This window comes from Natrix helvetica (assembly GCF_964273705.1).
Source record: "Natrix helvetica genome assembly, chromosome: 3".
Classification (NCBI taxonomy): Eukaryota; Metazoa; Chordata; class Lepidosauria; order Squamata; family Natricidae; genus Natrix; species Natrix helvetica.
Window position 1 is genome coordinate 2,343,972 of NC_138549.1, and position 25,391 is coordinate 2,369,362.

General features: G+C 43.2%; 3 protein-coding genes across 6 annotated transcripts in view; 2 read left to right on the forward strand and 1 right to left on the reverse strand.

Annotated features, from left to right (window-relative positions):
• The window catches only part of EPSTI1 (epithelial stromal interaction 1), a 577,346-nt gene that overhangs the window by 378,353 nt on the left and 173,602 nt on the right, over positions 1 to 25,391 (forward strand). The gene's annotated exons all lie outside the window — the stretch shown is intronic.
• Positions 1 to 25,391, reverse strand: part of LACC1 (laccase domain containing 1) — a 384,759-nt gene that overhangs the window by 301,384 nt on the left and 57,984 nt on the right. The gene's annotated exons all lie outside the window — the stretch shown is intronic.
• The window catches only part of ENOX1 (ecto-NOX disulfide-thiol exchanger 1), a 367,889-nt gene that overhangs the window by 258,852 nt on the left and 83,646 nt on the right, over positions 1 to 25,391 (forward strand). For all 4 annotated transcript variants that reach the window (XM_081947904.1, XM_081947907.1, XM_081947905.1 and 1 more), the window contains 2 exons: positions 5,720 to 5,953; positions 15,157 to 15,369. In XM_081947904.1, the coding sequence (XP_081804030.1) occupies positions 5,720 to 5,953; positions 15,157 to 15,369 (447 nt within the window). The remainder of the gene's footprint in view (positions 1 to 5,719; positions 5,954 to 15,156; positions 15,370 to 25,391) is intronic.

A 25,391-nucleotide genomic window follows, 5' to 3' on the forward strand; every position in this document is an offset into this window, starting at 1 on the left:
AGTTCATTTATTTCAGTAATGCAACTTAAAAGGTGAAACTAATATATGAGATAGACTCATTACATGCAAAGCAAGATAGTTGAAGCCGTGATTTGTCATAATTGGGATGATTATGGCTGACAGCTCATGGAAACCCCAAATCCACAAACTCAGAAAATTAGAATATTGTGAAAAAGTGCAATATTCTAGGCTCAAAGTGTCCCACTCTAATCAGCTAATTAAGCCATAACACCTGCAAAGGGCTCCTGAGCCTTTAAATGGTCTCTCAGTCTGGTTCAGTAGGAATCACAATCCTGGGAAAGACTGCTGACCTGACAGTTGTGCAGAAAACCATCCTTGACACCCTCCATAAGGAGGGAAAGCCTCAAAAGGTGATTGCAAAAGAAGTTGGATGTTCTCAAAGTGCTGTATCAAAGCACATTAATAGAAAGTGATGTGGAAGGGGAAAGTGTGGAAGAAAAAGATGCACAAGCAGCAGGGATGACCGCAGCCTGGAGAGGATTGTCAGGAAAAGGCCATTCAAAAGTGTTGAAGACTTTCACAAGGAGTGGACTGAGGCTGGAGTCAGTGCATCAAGAGCCACCACACACAGACGGATCCTGGACATAGGCTTCAAATGTCGTATTCCTCTTGTCAAGCCGCTCCTGAACAATAATCAACAAACAATGAACTTTTGCACATATTCTAATTTTTTGAGTTTCACCTGTACCCCCCCCCTCTCTCTCTCTCTCTCTCTCTCTCCCTCCCTCTCTCCCTCCCTCCGCCCACCCACCCACCCACCTACCTACCTACCTACCTACCTACCTACCTACCTACCTACCTACGGCTCTCTCTGTGTGTGTATGTATGTATGTATGTTCCAGCATAACTCTGGAACGCCTTGAGCAATTTCAACCAAACTTGGTGCACAGGTGACTTATTCTCAGGAAACAAAATACTGTGGGGGTAAGACACCCCTAACACCTGGTGTGTGTGTGTGTGTTCTGTTAAGATACAGCCTGTTGTGCCTTAAAATGGCTTCTACTTTACTGCCTTAAAATGGCTTCTACTTTACTGCCTTAAAATGGCTTCTACTGGAGTTGCCATGGTAATGGCTTCACAGTACTCCACAAGGGGGCTCCCTCAGGTAAGGGGAGAAAAATCCAAATATTAGGAATTACGTTTGGTCTGCATATTTGTGAATGTCTAATACAGGATTGGGATAAACAAATATCCGGGCAATGCCGGTTTAACAGCTAGTCCATATATATAGAGAGATGAGTTTTCTCTCTCGACCTTGGAGAAAGACTCGCCAGCTCATAATCTCCGTTCTTTCCTTGCGTCCACCAAGAGTTTTTACCTTCTCTGCATTTTGCACCTTTTGAGGTAATATGTTCTTTCCTTTTCACTATTGAGTAGAAATCTCTAACTCGGACTTACAACCATTCATTTAGTGACCATTCACGGTAAAAGAAATGGACTTACAGCCGTTTTTCATGCAACCGTTGCACCATCCCCATGGCCACAGGTTCAAAATTCAGATGCTTGGCAACTGACTCGTACTTATGACAGTTGCAGTGCTTCCCGGGGTCATGTGATCAACGTTTGCAACCGGCAAAGTCAAGGGGGAAAGCCAGATTCACTTAACAACCCTGTCAGTAATTTAAAACAGCTGCAGTGATTCACTTAACAACTGTGGCAGGGATCATCGTAAAAAATAGGGCAACATTCACATAAGAAATGTCTCGCTTAGCAACATTTGGGCTCAATTGGGGTCGTAAGTCGAGGACTCCCTGTTTTGAGGGACAAATGGCAGACTCGATCATTTTTCTGCAGAACTGATCAGAACTGAGCTTGCTTTGCTGCATGCCAAAAGAATTCAACACAAAGATAATTTTACCCCCATGCTATCACTCTGCTAAGCACCTGTCTTATGCCTAAGGACATTAAGCCATGTAGTAGGGACATATTACTATTATCCTTCTCAATTTCCTATGACTTTTCTCCTCTTGGTATCTTGTGATTATATCATTTTGTTCTTTGAGACCTTCTGTACTGCAGAAAAATTCCTTGTGTGTCCAATCACACGTGGCCAATAAAGAATATCCTACTCTGTTTTATCTTCTAAGACCAGGGGTGTCAAACCCGACTGGGTGGGTGTGGCCAACTGAGTGGGCGTGGCCAGCTTGACCCCATTTTCCAAACTGCTGGCATGTTTCCTCTTTGCACTCTCCTCATTGGTGTTCTGACCTAGGCTTCCCAAGATCACGAAGCCAATTCCTCATCCTGATAAAACCTCTTTTGTTTAGTTTCAAGGGAATTCCTCTCCAGCAAAGTCTCGGCCAACAATCTTTCAAGAGATTTCACGACTACTGTATAGACCTTGATCAGGCTTGGAGAGCTGCCAAGCCGATATCTTCCAAACTCCAAGCTGTAGCAGCAATTACTTGGCAAGAAGTCAGGAACAGATCTTCTCCCGAATGAATTGAACTAATGTTCTCCTGCAAACTCCCCTCCCCTTTCGCTCCTCTTTTATTCCCTATGGGAGGGGCCATTCACCGTCTGCCTGTGACTTTACTCCCAAGTAGGCCCTTGTTCTTTAGCTGTTCCCTTCTCCTGGCAGCTCTGCACATCCGCACACTGGGAACAGGCTCCAGCTGTTCTTCTGCTCCACTTATCTCCGACTCCGAAGGCAGCTGATAACTGTCAGATGGCCCTGGCCCCCTCTCTGCCTCCAACGCAGAGCCCTCATCAGAGCCTTCCCCAGACTCCAGGACTGGCCCAGGTTCCTCCCCAACCTCCTCACTGTCTGAATCTGCTGCCAGATCCGCTGGCCGTTGGCAGGCCAGGACAATTGAGTAGACTAGGCTGAAGCCACACTGACCAGATCTTTACTCTTCTCATTGGGTGGACTAGGACAGCCCCGCAGGCCAGAACTGACCACACCGTGAGCCGGATCCAGCCCGTGGGCCTTGAGTTTGATACCCCTGTTGTAAGAGGCTAACACAGGAAATATGAAATTATATCTCTCCTACCACTATCTCTCATTCCACGTGTCCACGGAGCCCCCAGACCTTTTTTCAGCTAGAAAGAAGGAAGGTTTGCCTAAGCGAACCGTCCCGCCAAATGACTTCAGCCATGCAAGGGAAGGGAAACGGCTTTAGCATCCTCTCGAGCTGGATTTTGATGGCATTTTACAAGACAGAATCAGAGGGCCTGACTATCTTCTTAGGATGGCAGACGGGCTGCTGTCAGCCGTGAAGCCGGCTTGTTTTAATTGCGCTGAATTATTGGGTTTCCGCCATGATCTTTATTACATTTTCAAACATAAAGTGCTCTGAAATGGCAAAGAGAGAGAGAGGGTAATTTCCCAGGCTTATAATAGGCAAGAGACATTAAAAGAGAGAGAGAGAGAGAGGATATAATTTACTGCACTTGCAGTTGTGGCGATACCCAAGAGCTACAGTCTGGGTGTCACTTGCGGCTTACACAAAAGGACAACACACCTGGCAGGATAGGTGAAATCAATCCTAGGAAGGCCATTCTAGCTCTAATCCTGTATACAGTTAGTCCTCGACTTATGACGAGGATTGAGCCCCAATTTTTCTGTTGCTCAGTGAGATAGTTGTTAAATGAGCTTTGCCCTATTTTACTACCTTTCCTGCCACCGTTGTTAAGTGAATCATGGCAGTTGTTAAATTAGTAACCCGGTTGTTCAGCGAATTTGGCTTCCCCATGGACTTTTGTTTGTCGGATGGTCGTAAAATGGGATCACGTGACCCCGGGAGGCTGTAGCGGTCATAAATAGGATCCAGGGTCCCAAGGAATTTCCCTCCGTTGCATAAGTGCTCAGGGTGCATACAAGCAACAGGCAATAAATCATGATTACAATTATACATGATCCCAGGACGCTGCAACCACACCTGCCAGTTTCAAAGTACATGCCAGGTGCCAAACATCTAAATTTTGATCACATGACGCCTTTGGGACAACCATGAGCTGGGTGACTGAGAATCTCCATAGACAGCTAGTCCTGTTTGGTTACAGGTAGAAGCTGATGCGTTGCTTACACCTTATTCTTATTAGCTCAGGTCAGAATATAGTTTCCCTGCTCTGAAATTATGCAAAGCTAAGTATCTTTGCAAGTGCTTTAAGATCCACCAGTTTGTGCTGACATATAAGGATCAAAGATATGTCAACCAATGGCCTTGCTAGAAAATAAGATCTTTTTCTTCCATTTCATCTTATTAGATATTATCTCTCTCTCCTTCTATTTCTCTCTCCGTCTCTGTCTCTGTCTCTCTCTGTCTCTCTATGATATATAGATATCTAGCTATGCAGCTATAATCCATTTGAATTTGAATTTATTAGATTTGTTAGCCGCTCCCTCTCCATTTATCATCTCTCTCTCTCTCTGTCTCTGTCTCTCTCTCTCTTTCTCTTTCTCTCTCTCTATGTCTCTGTGTCTCTCTGTCTCTCTCTCTGATATATAGATATCTAACTATGCAGCTATAATCCCTTTATCATATCTCTCTCTGTCTCTGTCTCTGTCTCTCTCTTTCTCTCTCTCTCTGTCTCTCTGTCTCTCTGTCTTTCTCTGATATATAGATATCTAGCTATGCAGCTATAATCCCTTTATCATATCTCTCTCTCTCTTTGTCTCTGTCTGTGTCTCTCTCTGTCTCTCTCTCTCTCTGTCTCTGTCTCTCTCTCTCTCTCTCTCTTTGTCTCTGTGTCTCTCTGTGTCTCTCTGTGTCTCTCTCTGATATATAGATATCTAGCTATAATCCCTTTATCATCTCTCTCTCTTTCTCTCTGTTTCTCTCTCTGTGTCTATCTCTCTCGCTTTCTCTTTCTTCTCTCTCTCTGTCTCCCTCCCTCCCTCCCTCCCTCCATTTGACTCTAGTCTGTTAAAGGAAATGAATGAAAAAAGAATGAATAAATCTGGATGAACTATATATAGGACAGGGCTGATTATGGAAATCTATTTTTTGCACGCATCAAGATGCAAAATCTGGTCCTGTTTTCATCATGGAGCGACAGCTGAGAGATATCATATTTACACTTTTTCAAATGTCCAGATTTCACATTTCTGTACTTAAGAATGGAATTACCTTAGTGTTTTCTTAGCATGTCATCAAACTTTGAGAAGTTCAATCTACGACACTCAAGATGGTTTTTCTTAGAGGTCAGCTGAAAGGACAGACAAAAAGCCCTTGACCTACGACCACAATGGAGCCCTACATTTCTATTGCTAAGTGAGACAATTGTGGAAAAGTGTGGCGCTCCCAAGTGCCATTTTCACTGGCAGAGGGCTGCAGGAGGCCGTCATGGCTGAAAACAGAGCCTGGGAGGGTCGTGTGTGGCGCTCCCAAGTGCCATTTTCACTGGCAGAGGGCTGCAGGAGGCCGTCATGGCTGAAAACAGAGCCTGGGAGGGTCGTGTGTGGTACTCCCAAGCTCCATTTTCACTGGCAGAGGGCTGCAGGAGGCCGTCATGGCCGAAAATGGAGCCAGGGAGGGTCATGTGTGGCCCTCCCAAGCGCCATTTTCACCGGCAGAGGCACCATGGGCTGGCCAGATCTAGCACTCAGTGGGCCTTGTGTTTGACACCCCTGATGTACAACATCTATTCACCAACTTGATAACTTATGGAATTAGAAAAAAATAACCCACAACGACCCCTGATTAGAGCAACACCTTCACAGAAGCTGTTGTGATTCTTGGCTTCTTGTTTTCAGGGTACCGTATGAGGTTAGGCTCCAGCACCGATAAGAAGGACTCCGGCCGCCTCCATGTTGATTTCGCTCAGGCCCGAGATGACTTTTACGAATGGGAGTGTAAGCAGAGGATGTTGGCGAGGGAAGAACGCCACCGTCGCAAAATGGAAGAAGACCGGATACGTCCCCCTTCGCCTCCCGTCATAATGCATTATTCGGAACACGAAGCCTCTTTGCTGGCGGAAAAATTGAAAGGTAAACGCGACGCTTTGCGATTCCGTCGGATGTCAAAACATCGATGACGCTACAGGCTTGTTACTTGGCCATTATATGAAAACATGTTCTCGTCCTATTTAATGACATGTGTCTCTTCCCTTGCGTCGAATGACAATAGCCACTGTTTGGGTACAATCTGGAAATGTGTATTGCCTCTTTCTGTACTTTGATGGTATGTTTTCAAATATTCCGGTTATTTCCTTCTCCTTAAACGTTATTGAAGTTTTTTTACACGTTAGGGAAGTGTGAAATCCAATTTGCCACTTCGTGTGCGAGGCTCAGCGGAGAGGAGGCAACCCGTCAAAACTTTCTGCCTCTCGTCATGACACGTCCTTTTGCAGATTGGTAACAGTGGAAGCCTGTGACGGAAGTGTCGCCACAGACCACAAATATTGTGCGTTAGGCCAGCGAGAGAAGAGCGTTTCTGTTTTCAGCAAACTGAGAAGTTTGGTGGGATTTCATTTTCGGCACCCCACGTGCTTTGATTCTATCTGCCACACCGTACGTGGTGCTTCCGTTCATGTCCCATGTTGCAGCTTTTACATCGGACGTTAAATAGAATTGTAGGGATAGAAGGGGCCTTGGAGGTCTTCTAGTCTAGCCCTCTGTTCTGACCTAGGCTTCCCAATATCATGAAGCTGACTCCTCATCGCGATAAAACCCTTTTTATTTAGTTTCAAGAGAATTCCTCTCCAGCAAAGTCCTGACCAACAATCTTTCAAGAGATTTCATAACTACAGACTTTTATCAGGCTTGGAGAGCTGCCAGGCTGATATGTTCCAAACTCCAAGCTGTAGCAGCAATTACTTGGCAAGGAGTCAGGAACAGACCTTCTCCCGAATGAATTGAACTAATTGTCTCCTACAAACGCCCCTCCCCTTTTGTTCCTCTTTATTCCTTATGGGAGGGGCCATTCACTGTCCACCTGTGCCTTTACTCCCAAGTCAGCCCTTGTTCCTTAGCTGTTCCCTTCTCCGGGAAGCTCTGTGCATGCATACATCAGGAACAGGCTCCAGCTGTTCTTCTGCCTCACTGATGTCTGACTCCAAAGGCAGCTGATAACTGGCATATGGCTCTGGCCGCCTCTCTGCCTCCGACACAGAGCCCTCCTCAGAGCCTTCCCCAGACTCCAGGACTGGCCCATGTCCCTCCCCAACCTCCTCACTGTCCAAATCTGCTGCCAGATCCGCTGTCCACTGGCTGGCCACAACACCCGCTGCCTAAGGCAGGAGACCTTCTACAGGTAGCCCTCAATGTTTGACTACAATTGTACACAAGCTTTCTGTTTTTAAGCTAGACAGTTAAATGAGTTTTGTCCTGTTTTATGACTTTTCTCACCACCGTTGTTAAGCGAATCACTGCAGTGGTTAACTTAGTAACACAGTTGCTGAGCAAACCCGGCTTCCCCATTCACTTTGCTTGCAAAAAAGAATAATGTGATCCCGGTTTCCTGCAACCGTCATAAGTATGAGTCAGTTGCCAAGTGTCTATATTCTGATTACGTGACCATGAAGATACTGCCATGGTCGTACGTGTGAAAAGTGGTCATAAGTCACTTTTTCAGTGCTGTTGGAACGTCAAACGGTCGCTAAAAGAATGATTATAAGTCAAGGACTATAAGTTCCATCCCAGACAAGTGGTTGTCCAGTCTCTTCTTGAAAGCCTCCAGTGATGAAGCACCCACAACTTCTGGTGGCAAGTTGTTCCACTGGTTAATTCTTCTCACTCTGGAAATTCCTTCTTAGCGCCATCTCCCTCCCTCCAAAATTTTAATGGTGTTTAATTTTTAAATCATTTTAATTTAATCTCCACCCAGAATTTTAATGGCTTAAGGTAACATTTTACCGAAATACAGTAGGCTCTTTTCTCAGCACACCTTTAACAAAGTCGAAAACTTTTGTTTCATTAAGTGGACGTGATCCTTTTTTTTTCTCTCGAGAATGCCATGCCAAGGCAACCGTCCCTTTTCATTTACATTCCTGGCAATTTGATTTAAAAAATACATCAAGGTTTCTTCTTGTGATCGAGGGGAGTCTCAGAACTTCTCCAACACCGGCTTGAAATTATGCTTTTCAGATCCTTCTGAAGCAAATGATTTTCCTACTGATTGCATTTCATATTCCCCACCTGCTAGTCTTCGAAAGCAATTGGTTCTCGTTCCCTGTTGAGTGACAGAGGGAGGACGCAGGTTCAAAGTCTTCGTTTGAGATGTTTCTCTGTGTGTGTGACTTTCCAGCTTCCTTTTTATGTTTCTGGAGGTTCTCAGTCATCCATAGTTGTCCCAAAGGTGCTTTTTCCAAAAGGCAGCTGGACTTTCTTGGTTTTTTTTCCCTTGAAGACGTTTCGCTCCTCATCCCAGAAGCTTCTTCAGTTCTGCCCAAAGGGGGGAGAATGGAAGAGCTCTCTATCGAAGTGTTTACACAGTGTGACTACTATTTTGTGACATCCCAGGAGCAAAATACAGGACACAGAGGTTTTATATTTCAACAGTGGTTTATATACAAGACTTCTATATACATACATACACGTGTTAGGCAAATACCAGGCAATCAATCAATCTTCAACTCTACATGGAGAACTACAATGTAGATAGAAAAGGAGGAGAGAGATACATGACAAGAGAGACACCCTCCCATGGCCTCTCTTTTATAGACAGCTTCTTAAAGTGGCAATACCCCGGCTTCTTAAAGCAGCAATACCTCTGCTGACTCATCCTCACTTCATCATCTTGGCTGGTCAGCTTTAAATCATCATTACCCTGACACTCTCAAAGGGAGTCCTAATGACCAGATGGCTGCGAGGAATATTCATCCCTTTGAGGCCACTTGGACAGATGAACAGATAAAACTCCCAGTGGCCTCAATGACTCTCAGAAAGAATACTAACGGCCAGATGACTGCACGGAATATAAATCCTTATAGATATAGATACATATTTCTTTTCGATTCAGAACCTGTCGTTTTTGGTTATACTATATTATCCCCCGAAGAAAGTACAGATTGGATATTTAAATGCATGGATCAGAGCCAACGTAGACTGAATTAAGTGTGGAGGTGGCTTATGTGAGAGTCAAGGAACATGAGTCTTAAGGAGAACTCCAATTTTAAATCCAGGCCTTTGATTGCTGTGGATGTTCATCTGTTATGAGCACATCAGCTGCTGTGGACTGCAGACGATGAATTCTCTGGTCTTTCGTACAGTTCTCCTCCTTTGGAGTCCTTCTAGACTCCCATGAACCAAACCCAGGTATAAAATTGGATTTTCTACTTTGCCTTCCCCGAAATAACTTCCCTTGTAAATATTCAACGTACTGTGGGGCATTCTGGAGAAATTGCAGGTATTTATGAGAAGTATTCTGTTCTATTTTTGGCAGGAAAAAAAATGCTTTCGGCTTCTAAGCCACCGGGCAGTTGACTCCTGGATTTAGTAAGCAAGGAGAGAGATAAAATTAGAATTTTAAAAATAACCCACAGAGAGGACAGTAAGTTAGGCAATACAGTTTTGCTGTGAATAATTTTCCTCTAGCACTTGTTAAAGTGTTAACAACTTACACCTCCTAATTATACAACCAATGAAGTCTTTTTTTTCCTCTCGTAAAGAACCATCAATTAACCATTAATGGGATCACAAGCCTTTGTAGCTACTAAAAGTTGCCTTTAATTAAATGTGGACTTGGTGTTTGCATCCAGGAACATCTTAGTGTTCTAGGCAACCTCGTCCCCCCCCCCCAACACAAACACAAAAAATACCTCTATCACACTCCCAATTATACTGTTAACTACAAGGCTGGGTTTCGAAGATAGGCAAGATGGGAAGGATAAGGAGAAATTGGAAGAGAAGATCCCTTGGAGATTGGGATGATTCTGTAATAAACAGTCAATCAGAATCAAGCTGGAAGGGACCTTAGAGGTCTTGTAGTCGAGCCTCCTGCTCAAGCAGGAGATCCTATCCCATGTCAGACAAGTGGCAGCCCAGTCTCTTCTTAAAGACCTCCGGTGATGGATCATTCACAATATCTGGTGGCAAGCTATTCAGAATAACAGAGTTGGAAGGGACCTTGGAGGTCTTATAGTCCAGCCCCCTGCTCAAGCAGGAGATCCTGTACCACTTCAGACAGGTGGCTGCCCAGTCTCTTCTTAAAAACCTCCAGTGATGAAGCACCTACAACCTCTGGTGGCAAGCTGTTCCACTGGTTAATTGTCCTCACTGTTAGGAAGTTTCTCCTTAATTCCAAGTTGCTTCTCTCCTTGATTAGTTTCCATCCATTGTTTCTTGCCTTGCCTTCAGGTGGCTTGAGGAATAAGTTGACTCCCTCCTCTTTATGCCAGCCTCTCAAACACTGGAATGCCACTGTTTTTAATTTTTTAAAAAAAATCATTTTGCCTGAACAGATTCTAAAAACTAGAAGAGCTTTGATAAGGGGTGGGCTTCAAAACTTTTAGCAAGGGGTTCCCTGCCCGGTTGCTGGGTGGGCTTGGGTGTGGTGGGCGTGGCCTAGTTGTCCTCATGGACCATGGTGGGGGCTGTTTTTGCCCTCCCTGGGCTCTGGGGGCTTTCCTCGAGCCTCCGGGAAAGTGAAAACAGTCTCCCCAGGCCCCCAAACTTCCGGGAGGCCCGTTTTTCGCTCTCTCTGAGCCTCCACGCGCATCCTGCACTTACCCGCATCCCAAATGGGCATCCTGGAGACTCTTGGGAGGGGTGGGTGTGGCCAGCCAGGAGTAGGATTTGGGGGTTCTCCGAACTGCACAGAATCTTAGCTAGAGGTTCTCCTGAACCCCTGCGAACCCCCAGAAGCCCCACCCCTGGTTGTGATTTTATCACGGCTGGTCCTGGCCTCATCTGCAAAACAGAATAGAAGAGAATAGAAGGGACCTTGGAGGTCTTCTAGTACAACTCCCTGCCTAGACAGGAAACCCTATACCCGGGATGGCACAGGTAGCACGCGGAGCCATTTGTTACGGCACACGAGGCGTTGCCCTGTCAGCTGGCCAGTGCGCATGCGCCCGCTTGCCAGCTGACTTCAGCCTTTTTTTGAGGCCATTTTTCGCCCTCCCCAGGCTCCAGAGGCTTTATAGGAGCCTGGGGAGGGCAAAAAGAGCCTCCCCGCTCTCCCGGAGGCCTTCCGGAGGCTTCGGGAGCTTACCTGAAGCCTCCGGACTGCAAAAAACTGACCCTATGGGGAAACCAGAAGTTCGGGAACGGACTTCCATTTTGCTTGTAGGGCCGGTTTTAGCCCTCCGGAGCCTTCAGGGGGCTTTCCGGGAAGCTCCTGAAGCCTCCGGAGGCCCTCCGGGAGGGGGAGCAGGGGAGGCTGTTTTTGTCACATGTTAAAAAGTTTGCTAGGCCTGAACTGCCTAAACTGACACTCAAGAGTTAAACTAAGAAAGCTTTATTGCGCAGGTCATAAAACAAAATGTTATCTGAAAGTGATTTATTGCGCACGCGTTACACATTCCAAAATTCCTTTCTTCTTTGTTCGGCTGCCAGCTTGGCAGACGTAGCTTTCATTATCAAAATGTAACCATTAATTATTTCTGTTTCATTTACTTTTTTATTTTATTATTAAAGTTTGTTTATTAATTAGAATACTTTTAAAGACTTTTATTTTTCTCAATATCTCAAAAGATAGGCAGAAGGGAATCAGCCACGGTCCATTGATCTCAGATTTCCCCAGGGCATTTTTTCCCCTGACAGTTTTCGCCCTCCCCAGGCTCCTATAAAGCCTCTGGAACCTGGGGAGGGCGGAAAAAGCATGCAAAAAATGGTGGGGGAGCACTGGCCATGTGCACATGCACACTGGGGGTCGCGCATTGCATTATGGGTGTGGCACGCCTGCGCATGACCCCTCTGCGCTCCCCCCGCTTATGGCACGTGAGCCAAAAAAAGGTTTGCCATCCCTGCCCTCTACCGTTCCAGACAAATGGCTATCCAGCATCTTCTTCAAAACAAAATGATTGAAGTTTTCCCGATGCAGCGAAATCGTGTTGCAAACAAAATTTCCATCGGAGTCTCAGATATTTACATCTCCGGTTGAATAATCAAGATTAAAAGTGCCTTCTGATAATGTTATTTTTTTTTGCCTCTGCGGCTTTGATTTACTTAATTTGTTGCGGCAATGGAGGGGAATGGAAAACAGCCTCTTTTGAGGCCTCTCCTTCGGTCTGGGTGCTCATAAAAAGACACTGATTGAAGGCGCTTGGCTTTCTTTGCATCGAGCCTCATGGATAAACCGTCATCAATAGCTTCCTTTACTTTCTTCTCCTCCTAAGATCAGTGGTGAATCATCAGGAAAAAAAAGGATTTGGGCATCCAGAGGTTGATTGCTTTATTCTTTCCAACATTTTGCAACCATTTAACCTTTCCGTAGGATAGGTGCACCCTATTGATTAAGTATGCAAATTTCTCAAAAAACGGAAAGTGTGTTTTTGTTTTTGTTTTTCATATTCTAAGAGGCTTCTAAACAGGAGTTAATGTTTGATCTGGAGATTCTTGGTGGTCTCTGAGCTTGGTTGTTTTCTTGCAGATATTTCATTACCCAAAATAGGTAGCATCATTCATTACTGTTACCTACTTTGGTAATGAAATGTTTGCAAGAGACCAACCAAGGTCAGAAAGCACCAAAGACCCCACAATCATCCTCCTCCTCCTCCCACTCCCCCTCCCCCTCCCCCCTCCCCTCCTCCTCCTCCTCCTCCTCCTCCTCCTCCTCCTCCTCCTCCTCCTCCTCCTCTCTACAAACCCCACTCCCTTGTAGCACTGGTGATGTTATCAATTTCGAATAATGAAACGTCTGCAAGAAAACAAGCTCAGAGAACACCAAGGACACAATCCTCCTCCTCTGCTTCTGCTTCTCCTCTTCCTCCTCCTCCTCCTCCTCCTCCCTCTCTCCTCCACAAAGCACACTCTCTTTTAGCACTGATGATGTTACCTAGTTCAGTCACAAAACATCTGCAAGAAAACAAGCAAGCTCAGAGAACACCAAGGACCCCACAGTTGTCCTCCTCCTCCTCCTCTCTGCAAACCTCATTCCCTTCTAGCACTGATGATGTTACTTAGTTGGGTCATGGAAAGTCTGCAAGAAAATCACCAAGCTCAAGAGAGCACCAATGATCTCACAGTCCTCTTCCTTCTCCTCCTCCTCCCTGCAAATCCCACTCCCTTCTAGCATTGATGATAGTTTGAGTAATGAAACTAGCAATGAAATGTCTGCAAGAAAACAAGCTCAGAGAACACCAAGGGCACCTCAATTCTCCTCCTCCTCGCCGCCTCCTCCTCCTCTTTTAGCACTGATGATGTTACCTAGTTGGGTAACGAAACGTCTGCAAGTCAACCACCAATCTCAGAGAGCAACAAGGACCCCCTCATTTCAACCTTGAGTTACAAATATTCGCTTTTATTTCTTGATCTGGGCCTGAACTCAGCCAATTGCAGGACCAGGATATCTAAAGAACTGAAGTCAAAAGAGAGTAAGAACTTTACAAAGATAAGTCAGGTGTTGATCTCTAGACTGTTGCGTAACCCCCTGGCGGGATGGAGCACCTTGACTGAGGAACTCCAAAGACCCAGTAATTTTACGGACTTATTATTTGTGCTCCGATTACCTGCTGTTGTCTTGTTTTTGGGAAAATGAACGTTGCATTTGACCTACTAGCTTGCAATCTCATTTGTCTCTCCCCTTGTAATGAATAGTAATGCTACAGAGTTTAGGAAGCTTCTGGTCAATGGGGTGGAAGGTGAGGAGAAGTCGCAGGTGGAATGAAAGAGAGGATGTTGGGATGGAGCCCTTGGCTACCTCAAAGCCCCTGGAGATCATGATTCTGGTCCACAAGGATCCTTCCTCAGGCAGTTGGTGCCTTTGTGAGCTTTTTCAACCTTTCTTAGACATGCGAGATTGATTCACAGTGTTTGTGGAGATTCTCCAGGTCAGGCTTGTCCCAAAGATGCTTTTCAAAAGGCAAGTGGACTTCCTTGTTTTTTCCCCCCTTCTTTGAAGATGTTTCGCTCCTCATCTAAGCAGCTTCTTCAGTTGAGTCAGCTTTAGGGTCAACCTCTCTTTAATGGTCTACCCTCAAACATAAGCCAGAACCAACTCTACCAATTGATTCTGAGATGTAACTCTGGCTTACATTTGAGGATAGACCTTTAAGGAGAGGGAACCATGATATTCTGACATCTCATCTTTCTTTTTCCGTGGGAATCTGGAAGTTTCCTACACCGACTCAACACCCCTTCTGCTTCACACAGGGTGACGAGTGATGGCAACCTCTCATCTGGAATCATTTGTGTCTGCAGGGGGGGGGGCTTGTAAAAAAGTTGCACGCTCAAAGACCCTGTTGGAAAGATTAAGTGGGGATCTGCAAACGTTTCGTCTTCCTTTCACTCCGGTTGGGTGGAATCTTAAAAGAGACTTCGCGTTTAATTATTCCCACGGTTGAACCTAACTTCACATCGCGACGACAGCATTAAGGCATGAATGAAAATCCGAGCCACAACATTTACGCACTCCTGATCATCATTGCTTTAAGGGCCAATTTACAAAGGGTTCTCCGAGACACGCACGAAGCCCAACCTCATCTGGGATAACGTCTTAAATATTCTTTTTTAAATATTATTTTTATTTTTTCATACAAATAACCACATGTATGCCATTACATAACCAACACTATTTTGTATGATTAAATATTATGTCAATTTGTCTTATCATTAACCCCATTGGTTCTTCTGCTCTCCATATACCATATTTGTACCTTATCCATCACTTTCTTCTCCCTCTCTTCTCCTCCCTACCTCCTTTCTTCCCTCTGTCATCCTTCTCTTCTCTACTTCCCCTTCCTCTCTCCTTCTCCTATCTCCCCTTTCCACTCCTTCTTTCTCTCCTCCTCTTCCCCCCTGCCCTCTCTCCTAACCCTCTCTTCTTCCTCTTGCCTCTTCTACACTCTTCATCTCATTTGCATGGTGTATTTCAACATCTGAGTGGGCTCCGTTTTATGTTGATGGTGTTAGTAAGTTCATTTCAATTAAGATCTTTAATTTTAACATATATCCTCCTTTAAAAAAAGCTATACATATATAGCAATTATATTTTTATAAATATCCTTAATGGGACAATTTGTAAGGGCCGAAATCTATTCTTCTCCCAATGAACGTGTAATTTTGGCTTTTGTCAAATGGGTTTGTTCCAGATGACAGCAAGTTCTCCGAGGCTATAGTAGTGTTACTCACCTGGATCGAAAGAGGGGAGGTGAACCGGCGCACGTCTAACCAGTTCTACTCGATGGTGCAATCGGCCAACAGCCACGTCCGTCGGCTCATGAACGAAAAAGCCACCCACGAACAAGAGATGGACCAAGCCAAAGACAACTTTAAGAATGCTTTGATGGGCATCCTCACTCAATGTAAGTAAATCCAGTTAGCCCTGTTAAGGGCCTTTTTTTGTGGTGATTGTGTTAGTGGTTTTAATAGTGATAGGCTTGTAATCCTGTGGGTAAGTAGTTGCAGTCTAGTCATTGTCTGTGGTTTCATGTCTTGTGAACATTGTTGCCAAGAACAAGGAGCCTTTTCAATCACAAGGTGAGCAAAGTTACTACTGTTTGTTAGTTGAGCTGAGGAAAATGGAAGAATGGAGAAAAGAAGTGGGAGGGTACAGGTAGTCCTTAGCACCACAATAGACCCCCAAATTTCCATGGCTAAGTTGTCAAGTGAGTTTTGCCTCATTTTACCACCTTTCTTGCCACAATTGTTAAGCGAAACTGCGGTTGTTAAGTTACGGCACGGTTGTTAAGCGAATCTGGTTTCCCCATTAACTCACCTCATCAGAAGGTCACAAAAAGGGATCACGTGATCCCGAGATGCTGCAACCGTCATAAATATGAGTCAGTTGTGCCAAGATTTTGATCACGCAGCCATGGGGATGCTTAAACCACCATAAATATGAACCATTTGCCAAGCATCTAAATTTTGATTATGTGAATATGGGGATGCGGCAACGGGCCGAAGTGTGAAAAATGGCTGTTCCTTTTTTCAGTGCAGTTGTTGTTTCAAGCTGTCACTAAATGAATGGTGATAAGTCCGAGGACTACCTGTATTACCTCTGTCCGCTGGCATGAGAGAGAGCATTTATAGTGACGTAGAGGCAAAGAGATAAAATCAGGGCAGAAGTTTCTGCCTTGATAGAAGCCCCGATAGTTGCACAGCTATCGGTGAGTGACAAGGAGCAAGATCTGCAGGTGTTGCAGGTAATTTGAGGACCCCATCAATCTGTTTTCAAAGGAGAAATTATATATCGTGTGTCATGATGAAAATTTGAAAAAATATCAAACTGCCAGAGTGGTAAAAGAATTACGCAAATTTATGGCTCGGGCAAATATTTGGAAGTCACCTTAAAAAAAATGATCTTGTGCAGTTAAGAAAAAAAATGAAGAAAAATGTGTGAAATCTAACTCCAGAGGCTATATTTGACTATATTTGAGGCAAAAAAAAAAGGGGGGGGGGATAATGTGACAGCCATTTGGGCAAAATTTGAAAATTTGAGTCATCTTCTGAAACTAAAGGGTGGAAAATCCAGGGTAGATGAACTGCTACAGGTTTTTACATACTGCCTACCTAACAGAGTTGGGAGGGACCTTGGAGGTCTTCTAGTCCAACCCCCTGCTCAAGCAGGAAAGCCAATAGCATTCCTGTCAAAGGGTTGTCCAATCTCTTCTTGAAAGCCTCCAGTGATGGAGCTCCCACAGCTTTTGGAGGCAAATTGTTCCACTGTTTGATTGCTCTCATCATTAGGAATTTTCTCCTACTTCTAGGTTGCATCTCTCCTTGGTTAGTTTCCATTTGTTGCTTCTTCTCTTGCCTTTAAGTGCATGATATGGAACTATCCATCTTGATGGGTTTAGACAGAATGGTTGCTACCAAAACTCTAAATTTATTCTCAGGGGAGTAAATTTCCAAATGTCCGTTCAAGAGAGCATGAAGGAAAACCTTCTAATGTTCTACTTTGGAGACCTAGCACAGGGACCTGGTAGGGCCACTGTGGGAACAACATACCAGAGTAAGTAGCTTTGAAAACGATAAAACCTATCTAACATGTAAGACCAAAATGTGAGGAACATGTTTGTAGCAGTTTGTAAGAAAGAGACATCACTAAACGAGCATCCAAAGAATAAAACTCATAATAAGAAGGAAGAATAGAATAGAATAGAATAGAATTAGAGTGGAGTGGAGTAGAAATAGAGTAGAGTAGATAGAGTAGAGTAGAGTAGAATAGAATAGAATAGAATAGAATAGAATAGAATAGAATAGAATAGAATAGAATAGAATAGAATAGTTGGAAGGGACCTTGGAGGTCTTCTAGTCCAACCCCCTGCTTAGGCAGGAAACCCTACACCACTTCAGACAAATAGTTATGCAACATCTTCTTAAAAACTTCCAGTGTTGGAGCATTCACAAGTTCTGGAGGCAAGCTGTTCCACTGGTTAATTAAGAGAAGCAAGACTAAACAGTATTCTAGTAGAAGAGACTATATTTAGCTCAAGGTTGAAGTGTTTGGTCTCTGGTGTTCTCTGGTAGCTGGGTTGTTTTCTTGCAGACGTTTCATGACCCAACCAGATAACATCAGTACGTCTGCAAGAAAGAAACTCAACTCAGAGAGCACCAGGGATTAAACTGTGTTCTTACATAGGAGAAGATTCAACTTTAACTGCTCGGCATGTAATGTTTCTTCTGCAGTTAGTTCTCTCCATCTTAAGTGTGAATACCAGTCAAAAGCCACGTTTTCCCCCAGCATCGATGTAACTTTGAACGGTCACTAAACAATCAGTTGTAAGTCAAGGACTGCCTATAAACTGATGCTCATCCTCCTTTTCTATCAGTAGCTCTTCCTTCTGACAGTATCTCCCATTTCTGCTCACAGACTCCAGTTCTGTTATACTGAAGTGCAAACACTCCTCGGACTCACAACCACAGTTGAGGCCAAAACTTTTACGTTGCTAAACGAGGCAGTGGTGAAGTGAGTTTTGCCCCATTTTAGGACCTTCCTTGACACAGTTGTTAAATGAACCACTGCAGTTCTTAGGTCAGTCCCACGCTTGCGAAGTGAATCTAGTTTCCCCATGGATTTTGCTTGCCAGGCGGTGGCAAAAGGGTCTCATGTGACCCCAGGACACTGCAACCGTCATAAGTACATGCCAGTTGCCAAGCCTCTGAATTATAATAATGTGACCATGGGGACGCCACAATGGTCGTAAGTGTGAAAATTGGTCGCAAAAGTCCCTTTTTTCAGTGTCTAAACAAGCTGCTGTAAATCGAGGAGTAATTGTAGATTATTTTGTGTCGGCTGCCCTGGGGATGCAGCGTGCATTTGAAGGGGAAATAATTGCGATAAACAGACTGGCAAATGTCAAGAATGATATGCAAATTGCTGGGTTCTTTTCCTTCCCAAAATCTATTAATTTTCCAAAGTGGATTCCAGTCCAGAAAGATGAATCTGGTGCAAAGTTTTGGCAGGGACTGCAACCCATTGATTTTTCTGCAAATGTACACACTTAGCTTTCTAATATTGAAATTCTGGCATGTTTTCCTTTGGCAAAATCCTAATCAGCTCTATTGCTTTAATGGCCCTTCTTTATAAACCCCTAATCACCATAACGGCCCTCCTGAATTTCCTTTCATCTTCTTAAAATTAAAAACACAGTGACCGTTTCAAGCACATTCTTGCAGTTAAGACGAAGAAAAATGAAAAGCTAGCTTTCATATTTTTAAAAGTTTTTTTCAGGTGACGCGGGACATAGTTTCTGAAAACTATGAGCGATGATTATTGGGCTGATGTTTTATTCATGCGCCATCTAATGTGCAAACATTTCATATGCCGTGATTAAATATAAAATATTTAACGCTTCTCAGCGACAGAACGTACACAAGTACATAAACGAAGGAACCAGATGTACAACAATCATTTCTGGGGAAACATTTAATGTCAGGGATCTCAAAATTGTGTGTTTTGGAAATAAATCCTCCACATTGCGTATCATATTTCACCTGTGATGTTGATTAAGTATAACCATAGTTTGCAGACAGAAATACGATTCGAGCTGTTCACAATACGTTTGGAAATCCGTGGATCGGGATTGCTTTTAAATCATTGTTTCCTAAAGTTGGCAATGTTGTATAAAATTAAACTTTTTAAAAAAAGAACAAAAACAAAATAAGGACATGGGAATAAAACATTTCATCATCATCATAATTTCCCCTTGGGTTTAGTTCATCAATTATACATCTTAATTGGATTTACAAATTCGCATTAATTGCCTCCATGTTCTGAATGGCAAAACATTCAATTTATTCTGAGTTGGACGCTGATTCCGGACTGCCCTCAACTTATGACTGCTGGCTTAATGACCATTTGTAGTTATGACAAATTAGTTTCCATCCATTGCTTCTTGTCCTGCCTTCAGGTGCTTTGGAGAATAGGTTGACCACCTCTTCTTTGGGGCTTTGGAAGACTGTTATCATGTCATCCCTCCTTAGTTCGTATTTTCACTAGACTAGACTAGACATACCCAGTTCCTGCAACTGTTCTTCATATATTTTTGTCTCTAGGCCCTTAATCCCCTTTGTTGCTCTTCTCTGCACTCTATCCAGAGTCTCAACATCTTTGTGGCAACCAAAACTGGACGTAGTAATTCAAGTATGGTCTTGCCAAGGCATTCTAAAGTGGTACTAACTGTGCTAGAATTCCCAGATGTCATATGAAAGTACTCCTCTGACCTAGGCTTCCCAAGATCATGAAGCCGACTCCTCGTCCCGATAAAACCACTTTTATTTAGGTTACAGGGAATTCCTCTCCAGCAAAATCCCAGCAAACAGTCTTTCAAGAGATTTCACAACTACAGACTTTTATCAGGCTTGGGGAGCTGCTAGGCCAATATCTTCCAAACTCCAAGCTGTAGCAGCAATTACTTGGCAAGAAGTCAGGAACAGATCTTCACCCTAATGAATTGAACTAATGGTCTCCTGCAAACTCCACTCCCCTTTCGCTCCTCTTTATTCCTTATGGGAGGGGCCATTCACCATCCACCTGTGGCCTTACTCACGAGTCAGCCCTTGTTCCTTAACTGTTCCCTTCTCCTGGCAGCTCTGCGCATGCGCACACTGGGAACAGGCTCCAGCTGTTCTTCTGCCTCACTGATGTCTGACTCTGAAGGCAGCTGATAACTGTCAGATGGCCCTGGCCTCCTCTCTGCCTCCGACACAGAGCCCTCCTCAGAGCCTTTCCCAGACTCCAGGACAGGCCCAGGTTCCTCCCCAACCTCCTCACTCTCCGAATCTGCTGCCAGATCCGCTGGCAACTGGCGGGCCACAACAGGTACCAGTGTTACCTGGGCCTATATAGGATTAAACCCGGAATGCTATAAAAATGAGCACCTGGATATAAGCAGCTACCTGGGTGTTTATTATAGAGCATAGAATAATAAGGTTGGAAGAAGAGTTGTCCAAATCTAAAATATCCCTTAATTTTCTGAATATCCTCTTTTTATTGCCCAAATAAGACTTCTGAATTATTAACGTCAAATCCTCAGAATGTAGGTTTGTGCAGGTTTTCTGACGGGGCCTGAGACAGGTGGAAATTGAAGTGCTCTCTAGGTATAAAAGAGGCATTTTAGCAATTGAATTGTTTCCTTTCCAGAAGGCAAACAATGAGAGCAAGCTGTAGGCACCGATAAGAGCATTTGTGCAAACAGAAGGGCTAAATGCATCTCTTTTTTTCCTCTGGTGGAGAAGAGATTTTGGTGGATGAATGGGGGTTCCAAGCATTCATTGTGGTTTTTTAAAAAAAACATGTAGTTCTCACGATGATAGGCCGTCTTGCATTGTGGCGTGGCCTCTGTGGCATATCACAAGTGGGATATGCTGTTGTGTATTTGTTTGTGAGACATGCTGCCTAGCCTGTCTTTCCATCAGCAGCTCAGGAAATCCCCAGGCCTTTCCTTCTCGGCTGTCAGAGGCAGGGAAATTGCTCAATAAATGGCTAAGGCTTTTCGAAATTCCCGTTTTCATACGAGAAAAGATTCTGTAGCTCTTCAGAAGAATTTCTTGTGTAGCTTGAGTGACAAGCCTTGATGAGCTTCTGACAGTCTCATAGAATATATTTGAAATTACTTTATTGTCATGGTATGTAAATACACAGTATACACATACAACGAAATTCACATAACACCCAGAGACCAGGCCCAACACACATAACAATCCCAAACACATCCCACCCACCCACCAAAAAATTCCCCGCCCCTAAACCACCCAAACATCCACACAACAGACAAAGTAGTGCTGTCCAATAGCTCCCTGATGGTGGCCCTTTAGTTCATTGTTGAGTGCAATTATAGCTCTGGGATAAAAGCTATTCAGAAAACGTGTGGAGAGTCCCTGGTTTCCCGAGGAGGAGCCAACATCGCAACAATACGGACGTGCGGTCTCGATGCTCCAAGACCGCAGCCAATACTTTTGCCACTGGGTGGTCCAATCGGACCTAAACTGTCCCGCAGAGACGATGAACAGAAAGAATACGTCTTGCTGATCTCAGGGACATCGCAAAGTCCCTGATCCATCCAAGAGAAGTTCTTCAAGCTGGCGACAAAAAATCCAGCCATTTGGCTGATGAAGTCGGGGTGGCTCTAAAATGGAAAGATACAGAAAGATAAAGTGTTTGGTGAGGAATTTTTACTGTTTTAAAAGAGACTGCCTATAAAAATCTTAAAATTAATTTAAATTGGAGAACAGAAGAAATAAGTGGCGGAATTAAGTTTGGAATGGTTTTGGACAGTGGGTTATCTTACTTTTTAAATGCTACTTTCATGGATGGAATCTATGCAAGCCTTTTAAAACAAATGGATTAAGTTTTCTTCTTCTATTTTTTTTTCTTTTATTACTCTTTGAAACCTGTGGACGAAAAATTCTCCTCTTTCATTACTGTTCTCCTAACTCATTCAAGAATCGGACTTTTTTAAACTTGAAATTCAAAAAAGATACAAAAAGAAACAAAGAAAATTGCAGCAATAACACTGCTACTCGGAGGCTGGAGGTTTGTGTATTGGAAATGAAATACTCTTACTTTTCTCACTGATTATCCTGGCTTGGTACTCCAAGGTCTCACTGCTTGTTTATAGAGAGTGATAAGAAGCATACAGGTGTCCCTTTGAAGTATATCTTTAACCACAGAAAAGTGAAAATAAAACATTATTGTGAATCTATGATTAATCTTGTTAAAACCTTCCAAGTTAGAGCAGCAGTGTTTGTTAGCTGGAGATAATGGCACAATTTCAACAGCAGAAAGAAACTTTAAGTCTGCAAAAGATATTCTCAGAAATACAGAAATTATCAAACACATATGAGATGATAGTGAAGAAGTTGGAAGACTTAGAGCATTTAACCATAAAATATGATGAAGCAATTGGAGATGTTTATCAAGTGGAAAAAGTGGTGGTTAGAATCCTAAAAATCAAAGAGAAAAATGACTATAAAGAAATTAAATTTGCTGATATATATGGTGATTGGTTTGTCTCTGAAAATGGAAAGAGTGGAATATTGAAAGAGGAATTAAATGGAGGGGAACTCTACCCCAGATGGCAAGATACAGAAGAAGAAAAAAACAAAAGAATTTATGGATTTAAAGAGAGAAATTGTATTAGCAATATCATTGATAACACTACCGACAATCAAAGATAAGCTGATTAAGGAAACAGAAGAAGGGCATAGAAATTACATGAGTGATTTTATAAGCAAGGAGTTGCTAAGAGGAGTCCATACAAATTTGATTAAGGAGATGATTAGAGGACTGACACCACAAATAACAGAAGATATGAGACTGTTTTGCTACTGGAAAGATACAGGTTGATAGATGGAAGAGTATAATTTAAAACTAGTTAAACTTAGTGAAATTTAGTGACAATAGATACTGTATAGTTAAATAAATAATTGATAATGATAATAATGTATACAATGTGTACTGTTATGATAAGTAATAATTGGATATGAATATTGAATGGTACCCATGAAAGGAAGATTAAAAATTCTTTTGGATTATATATAAAGGTTAATAAAAAAGAATTAAGTTAGATTCAGTTAAGTCTTGATTATTAGGGGGAAAATGTTATGATACATGATATGGTCAAATAAAGGAGGGATAGTGATAACAATTAAACGGTTGCTGGAATTGGGTATGTCTAGTTTAATGAAAAGAAGGAGCAGGGGAGATATGATAGCAGTCTTCCAATATTTGAGGGGCTTCCCCAAAGAAGAGGAGGGTCAACCTCTTCTCCAGCACTGCACCTCCTGAAGGCAGGACAAGAAGCAACGGATGGAAATTAATCAAGGAGAGAAGCAACTTAGAACTAAGGAGGAATTTCCTGACAGTTAGAACAATTAACCAGTGGAAAAACTTGCCTCCAGAAGATGTGAATGCCCCAACACTGCAGGTTTTTAAGAAGAGATTGGACAGCCATTTGTCTGAAGTGGTGTAGGGTTTCCTGCCTAAGCAGGGGGTTGGACTAGAAGACCTCCAAGGTCCCTTCCAACTCTTCTATTCTATTCATATGTTTGATCCTCCAGACCCCTCAGCTTCTTTGTTGCTCTTTTCTGCACTCTTTCCAGAGTCTCAACATCTTTTTGAAATCATGGAGACCAAAACTGGATGCTGTATTCCAAGTTGTTCCTGATCTGTTGCTAAATGCTTCGTGAAAAGCTTGTCTTGCTTTTATCTCCCGATGTCTGTTTCCATCCTTGTTATCTCCCTTGTCATCTGTCCATGTCATCATTAGGACAACATTACTGCTCCTGTCAACCTGCTAACATAAAATGAATTTTATTGATTTATTCAACAACATTTGTAGTCCACGTCATCTGAAAAATCTCAAAGCAGGTTTTACCTATAATCACTATTTTGAGATGATTGAAAAATGGAAAGACTTCAAAAATGGAGGAACAGTGGGTGAAAATGATTGAATTAAACAGAGATGGCAAAATTAACTCGTTGTAGTACAGAAAGACCAACAACTAAATTGGTTAGAGACTGGAAAGTCCTTATGGATTTTTGGCTGGAAAAAAAGAAAAGAAAAAGGAATGTGTGATTTATGAGTTTGAGGATTAGAAAGAATAGTTTATGGAAAGAAGAGAATTATGGGGTAACCTTAGAGAGAGAAAGGTTCAAATACAGCTGACCTATCACTGCAATTGAGCCCAAAATTTATGTTGCTAAACAAGACAATTGTTGTTGGTTTTGCCCCATCTGTCAGGGTTCTGATGGATGCCCTAATTAAATCATGAGCCTGGAGCCAAGCTTCAAAAGAAATCCAGTTATTTATTAGGAGCTTCATATCAGCACATACACAAGTGAAACCAGCTCTGACCCCATGTAATTTATGGCCCAATTATGACCCTGTTTCCCCCCTCACCCCAGGGTGTCTGTCTCATCAATCTCATTCACCAAAGGGGCAATTTCGTGGATTGTAGAGACCACTCCCCTCCGGCCGCTGTAAGTAACCCTGGGATACAGTCTTGAGAGAGATAAGTCTGGAATATGCATCTGTCTTTTGATGCCATGCCGTTTCATCACTTTCCCATCCCCCACTTTCCTATGGCAACTCAAGAGCAGGCCAAGGATGCTTTGTGAGTTGACACCATCTTTCTTGCCACCGTTGTTAAGTGAATCACTGCAGCTGTTAAGTCAGTAACCCAGTTGTTAAGTGAATCTTGCTTCCCCGTTGACTTTGCTTATTAGAAGGTCGCAAAAGGGGATCAAGTGATCCTGGGACTCTGCAACCGTCATAAATATGAGTCAGTGGCCAAGCATCTGAATTTTGATCAGTGACCACGGGGCTGCTGCCATGGTCGTAAGTGTGAAACGCAGTCATAACTCACTTTTTTCAGTGCTGTCGTAACGTTCAGCGGCCACTGAACTAATAGTTGTTAGCGAATGCTTTTATAACTGCTATAAAATTGATTGGAAGCTGCTTAATTATAATATTTTCTACTTTACTACCTTTTCTAGTTTTGTTCTTATTTATTCACAATTCTCCCTTATTTTCTTTGTTTCCTTGCCGATTTTGGTTTTAATGTGTTGAAAAGAAATATCTGAAAGGAAAGGGATTTGTTTTGTAGCTGGCACAGAAATTCACCCCTCTTTATTCCCCATAGAAATAAAATACTCGTCAGGCCTGCAGCCATCTTTTCTTTTGGATCTTTGGCCTGCCACACTTCCTATTATTCTACTATGCCTTTTTCTATTGTGGGAAAATAGGAGGGAGGATTGTACGGAGTTAGATGCGATGTAGCCATAACAACATTCTTTCTAGAAAACCAAGGTCATCCTTTGTCTTTGCGCCTCTGCACCTGACCAGAACTGGATAGATGGAACTGCCATCATGTCAGTAAA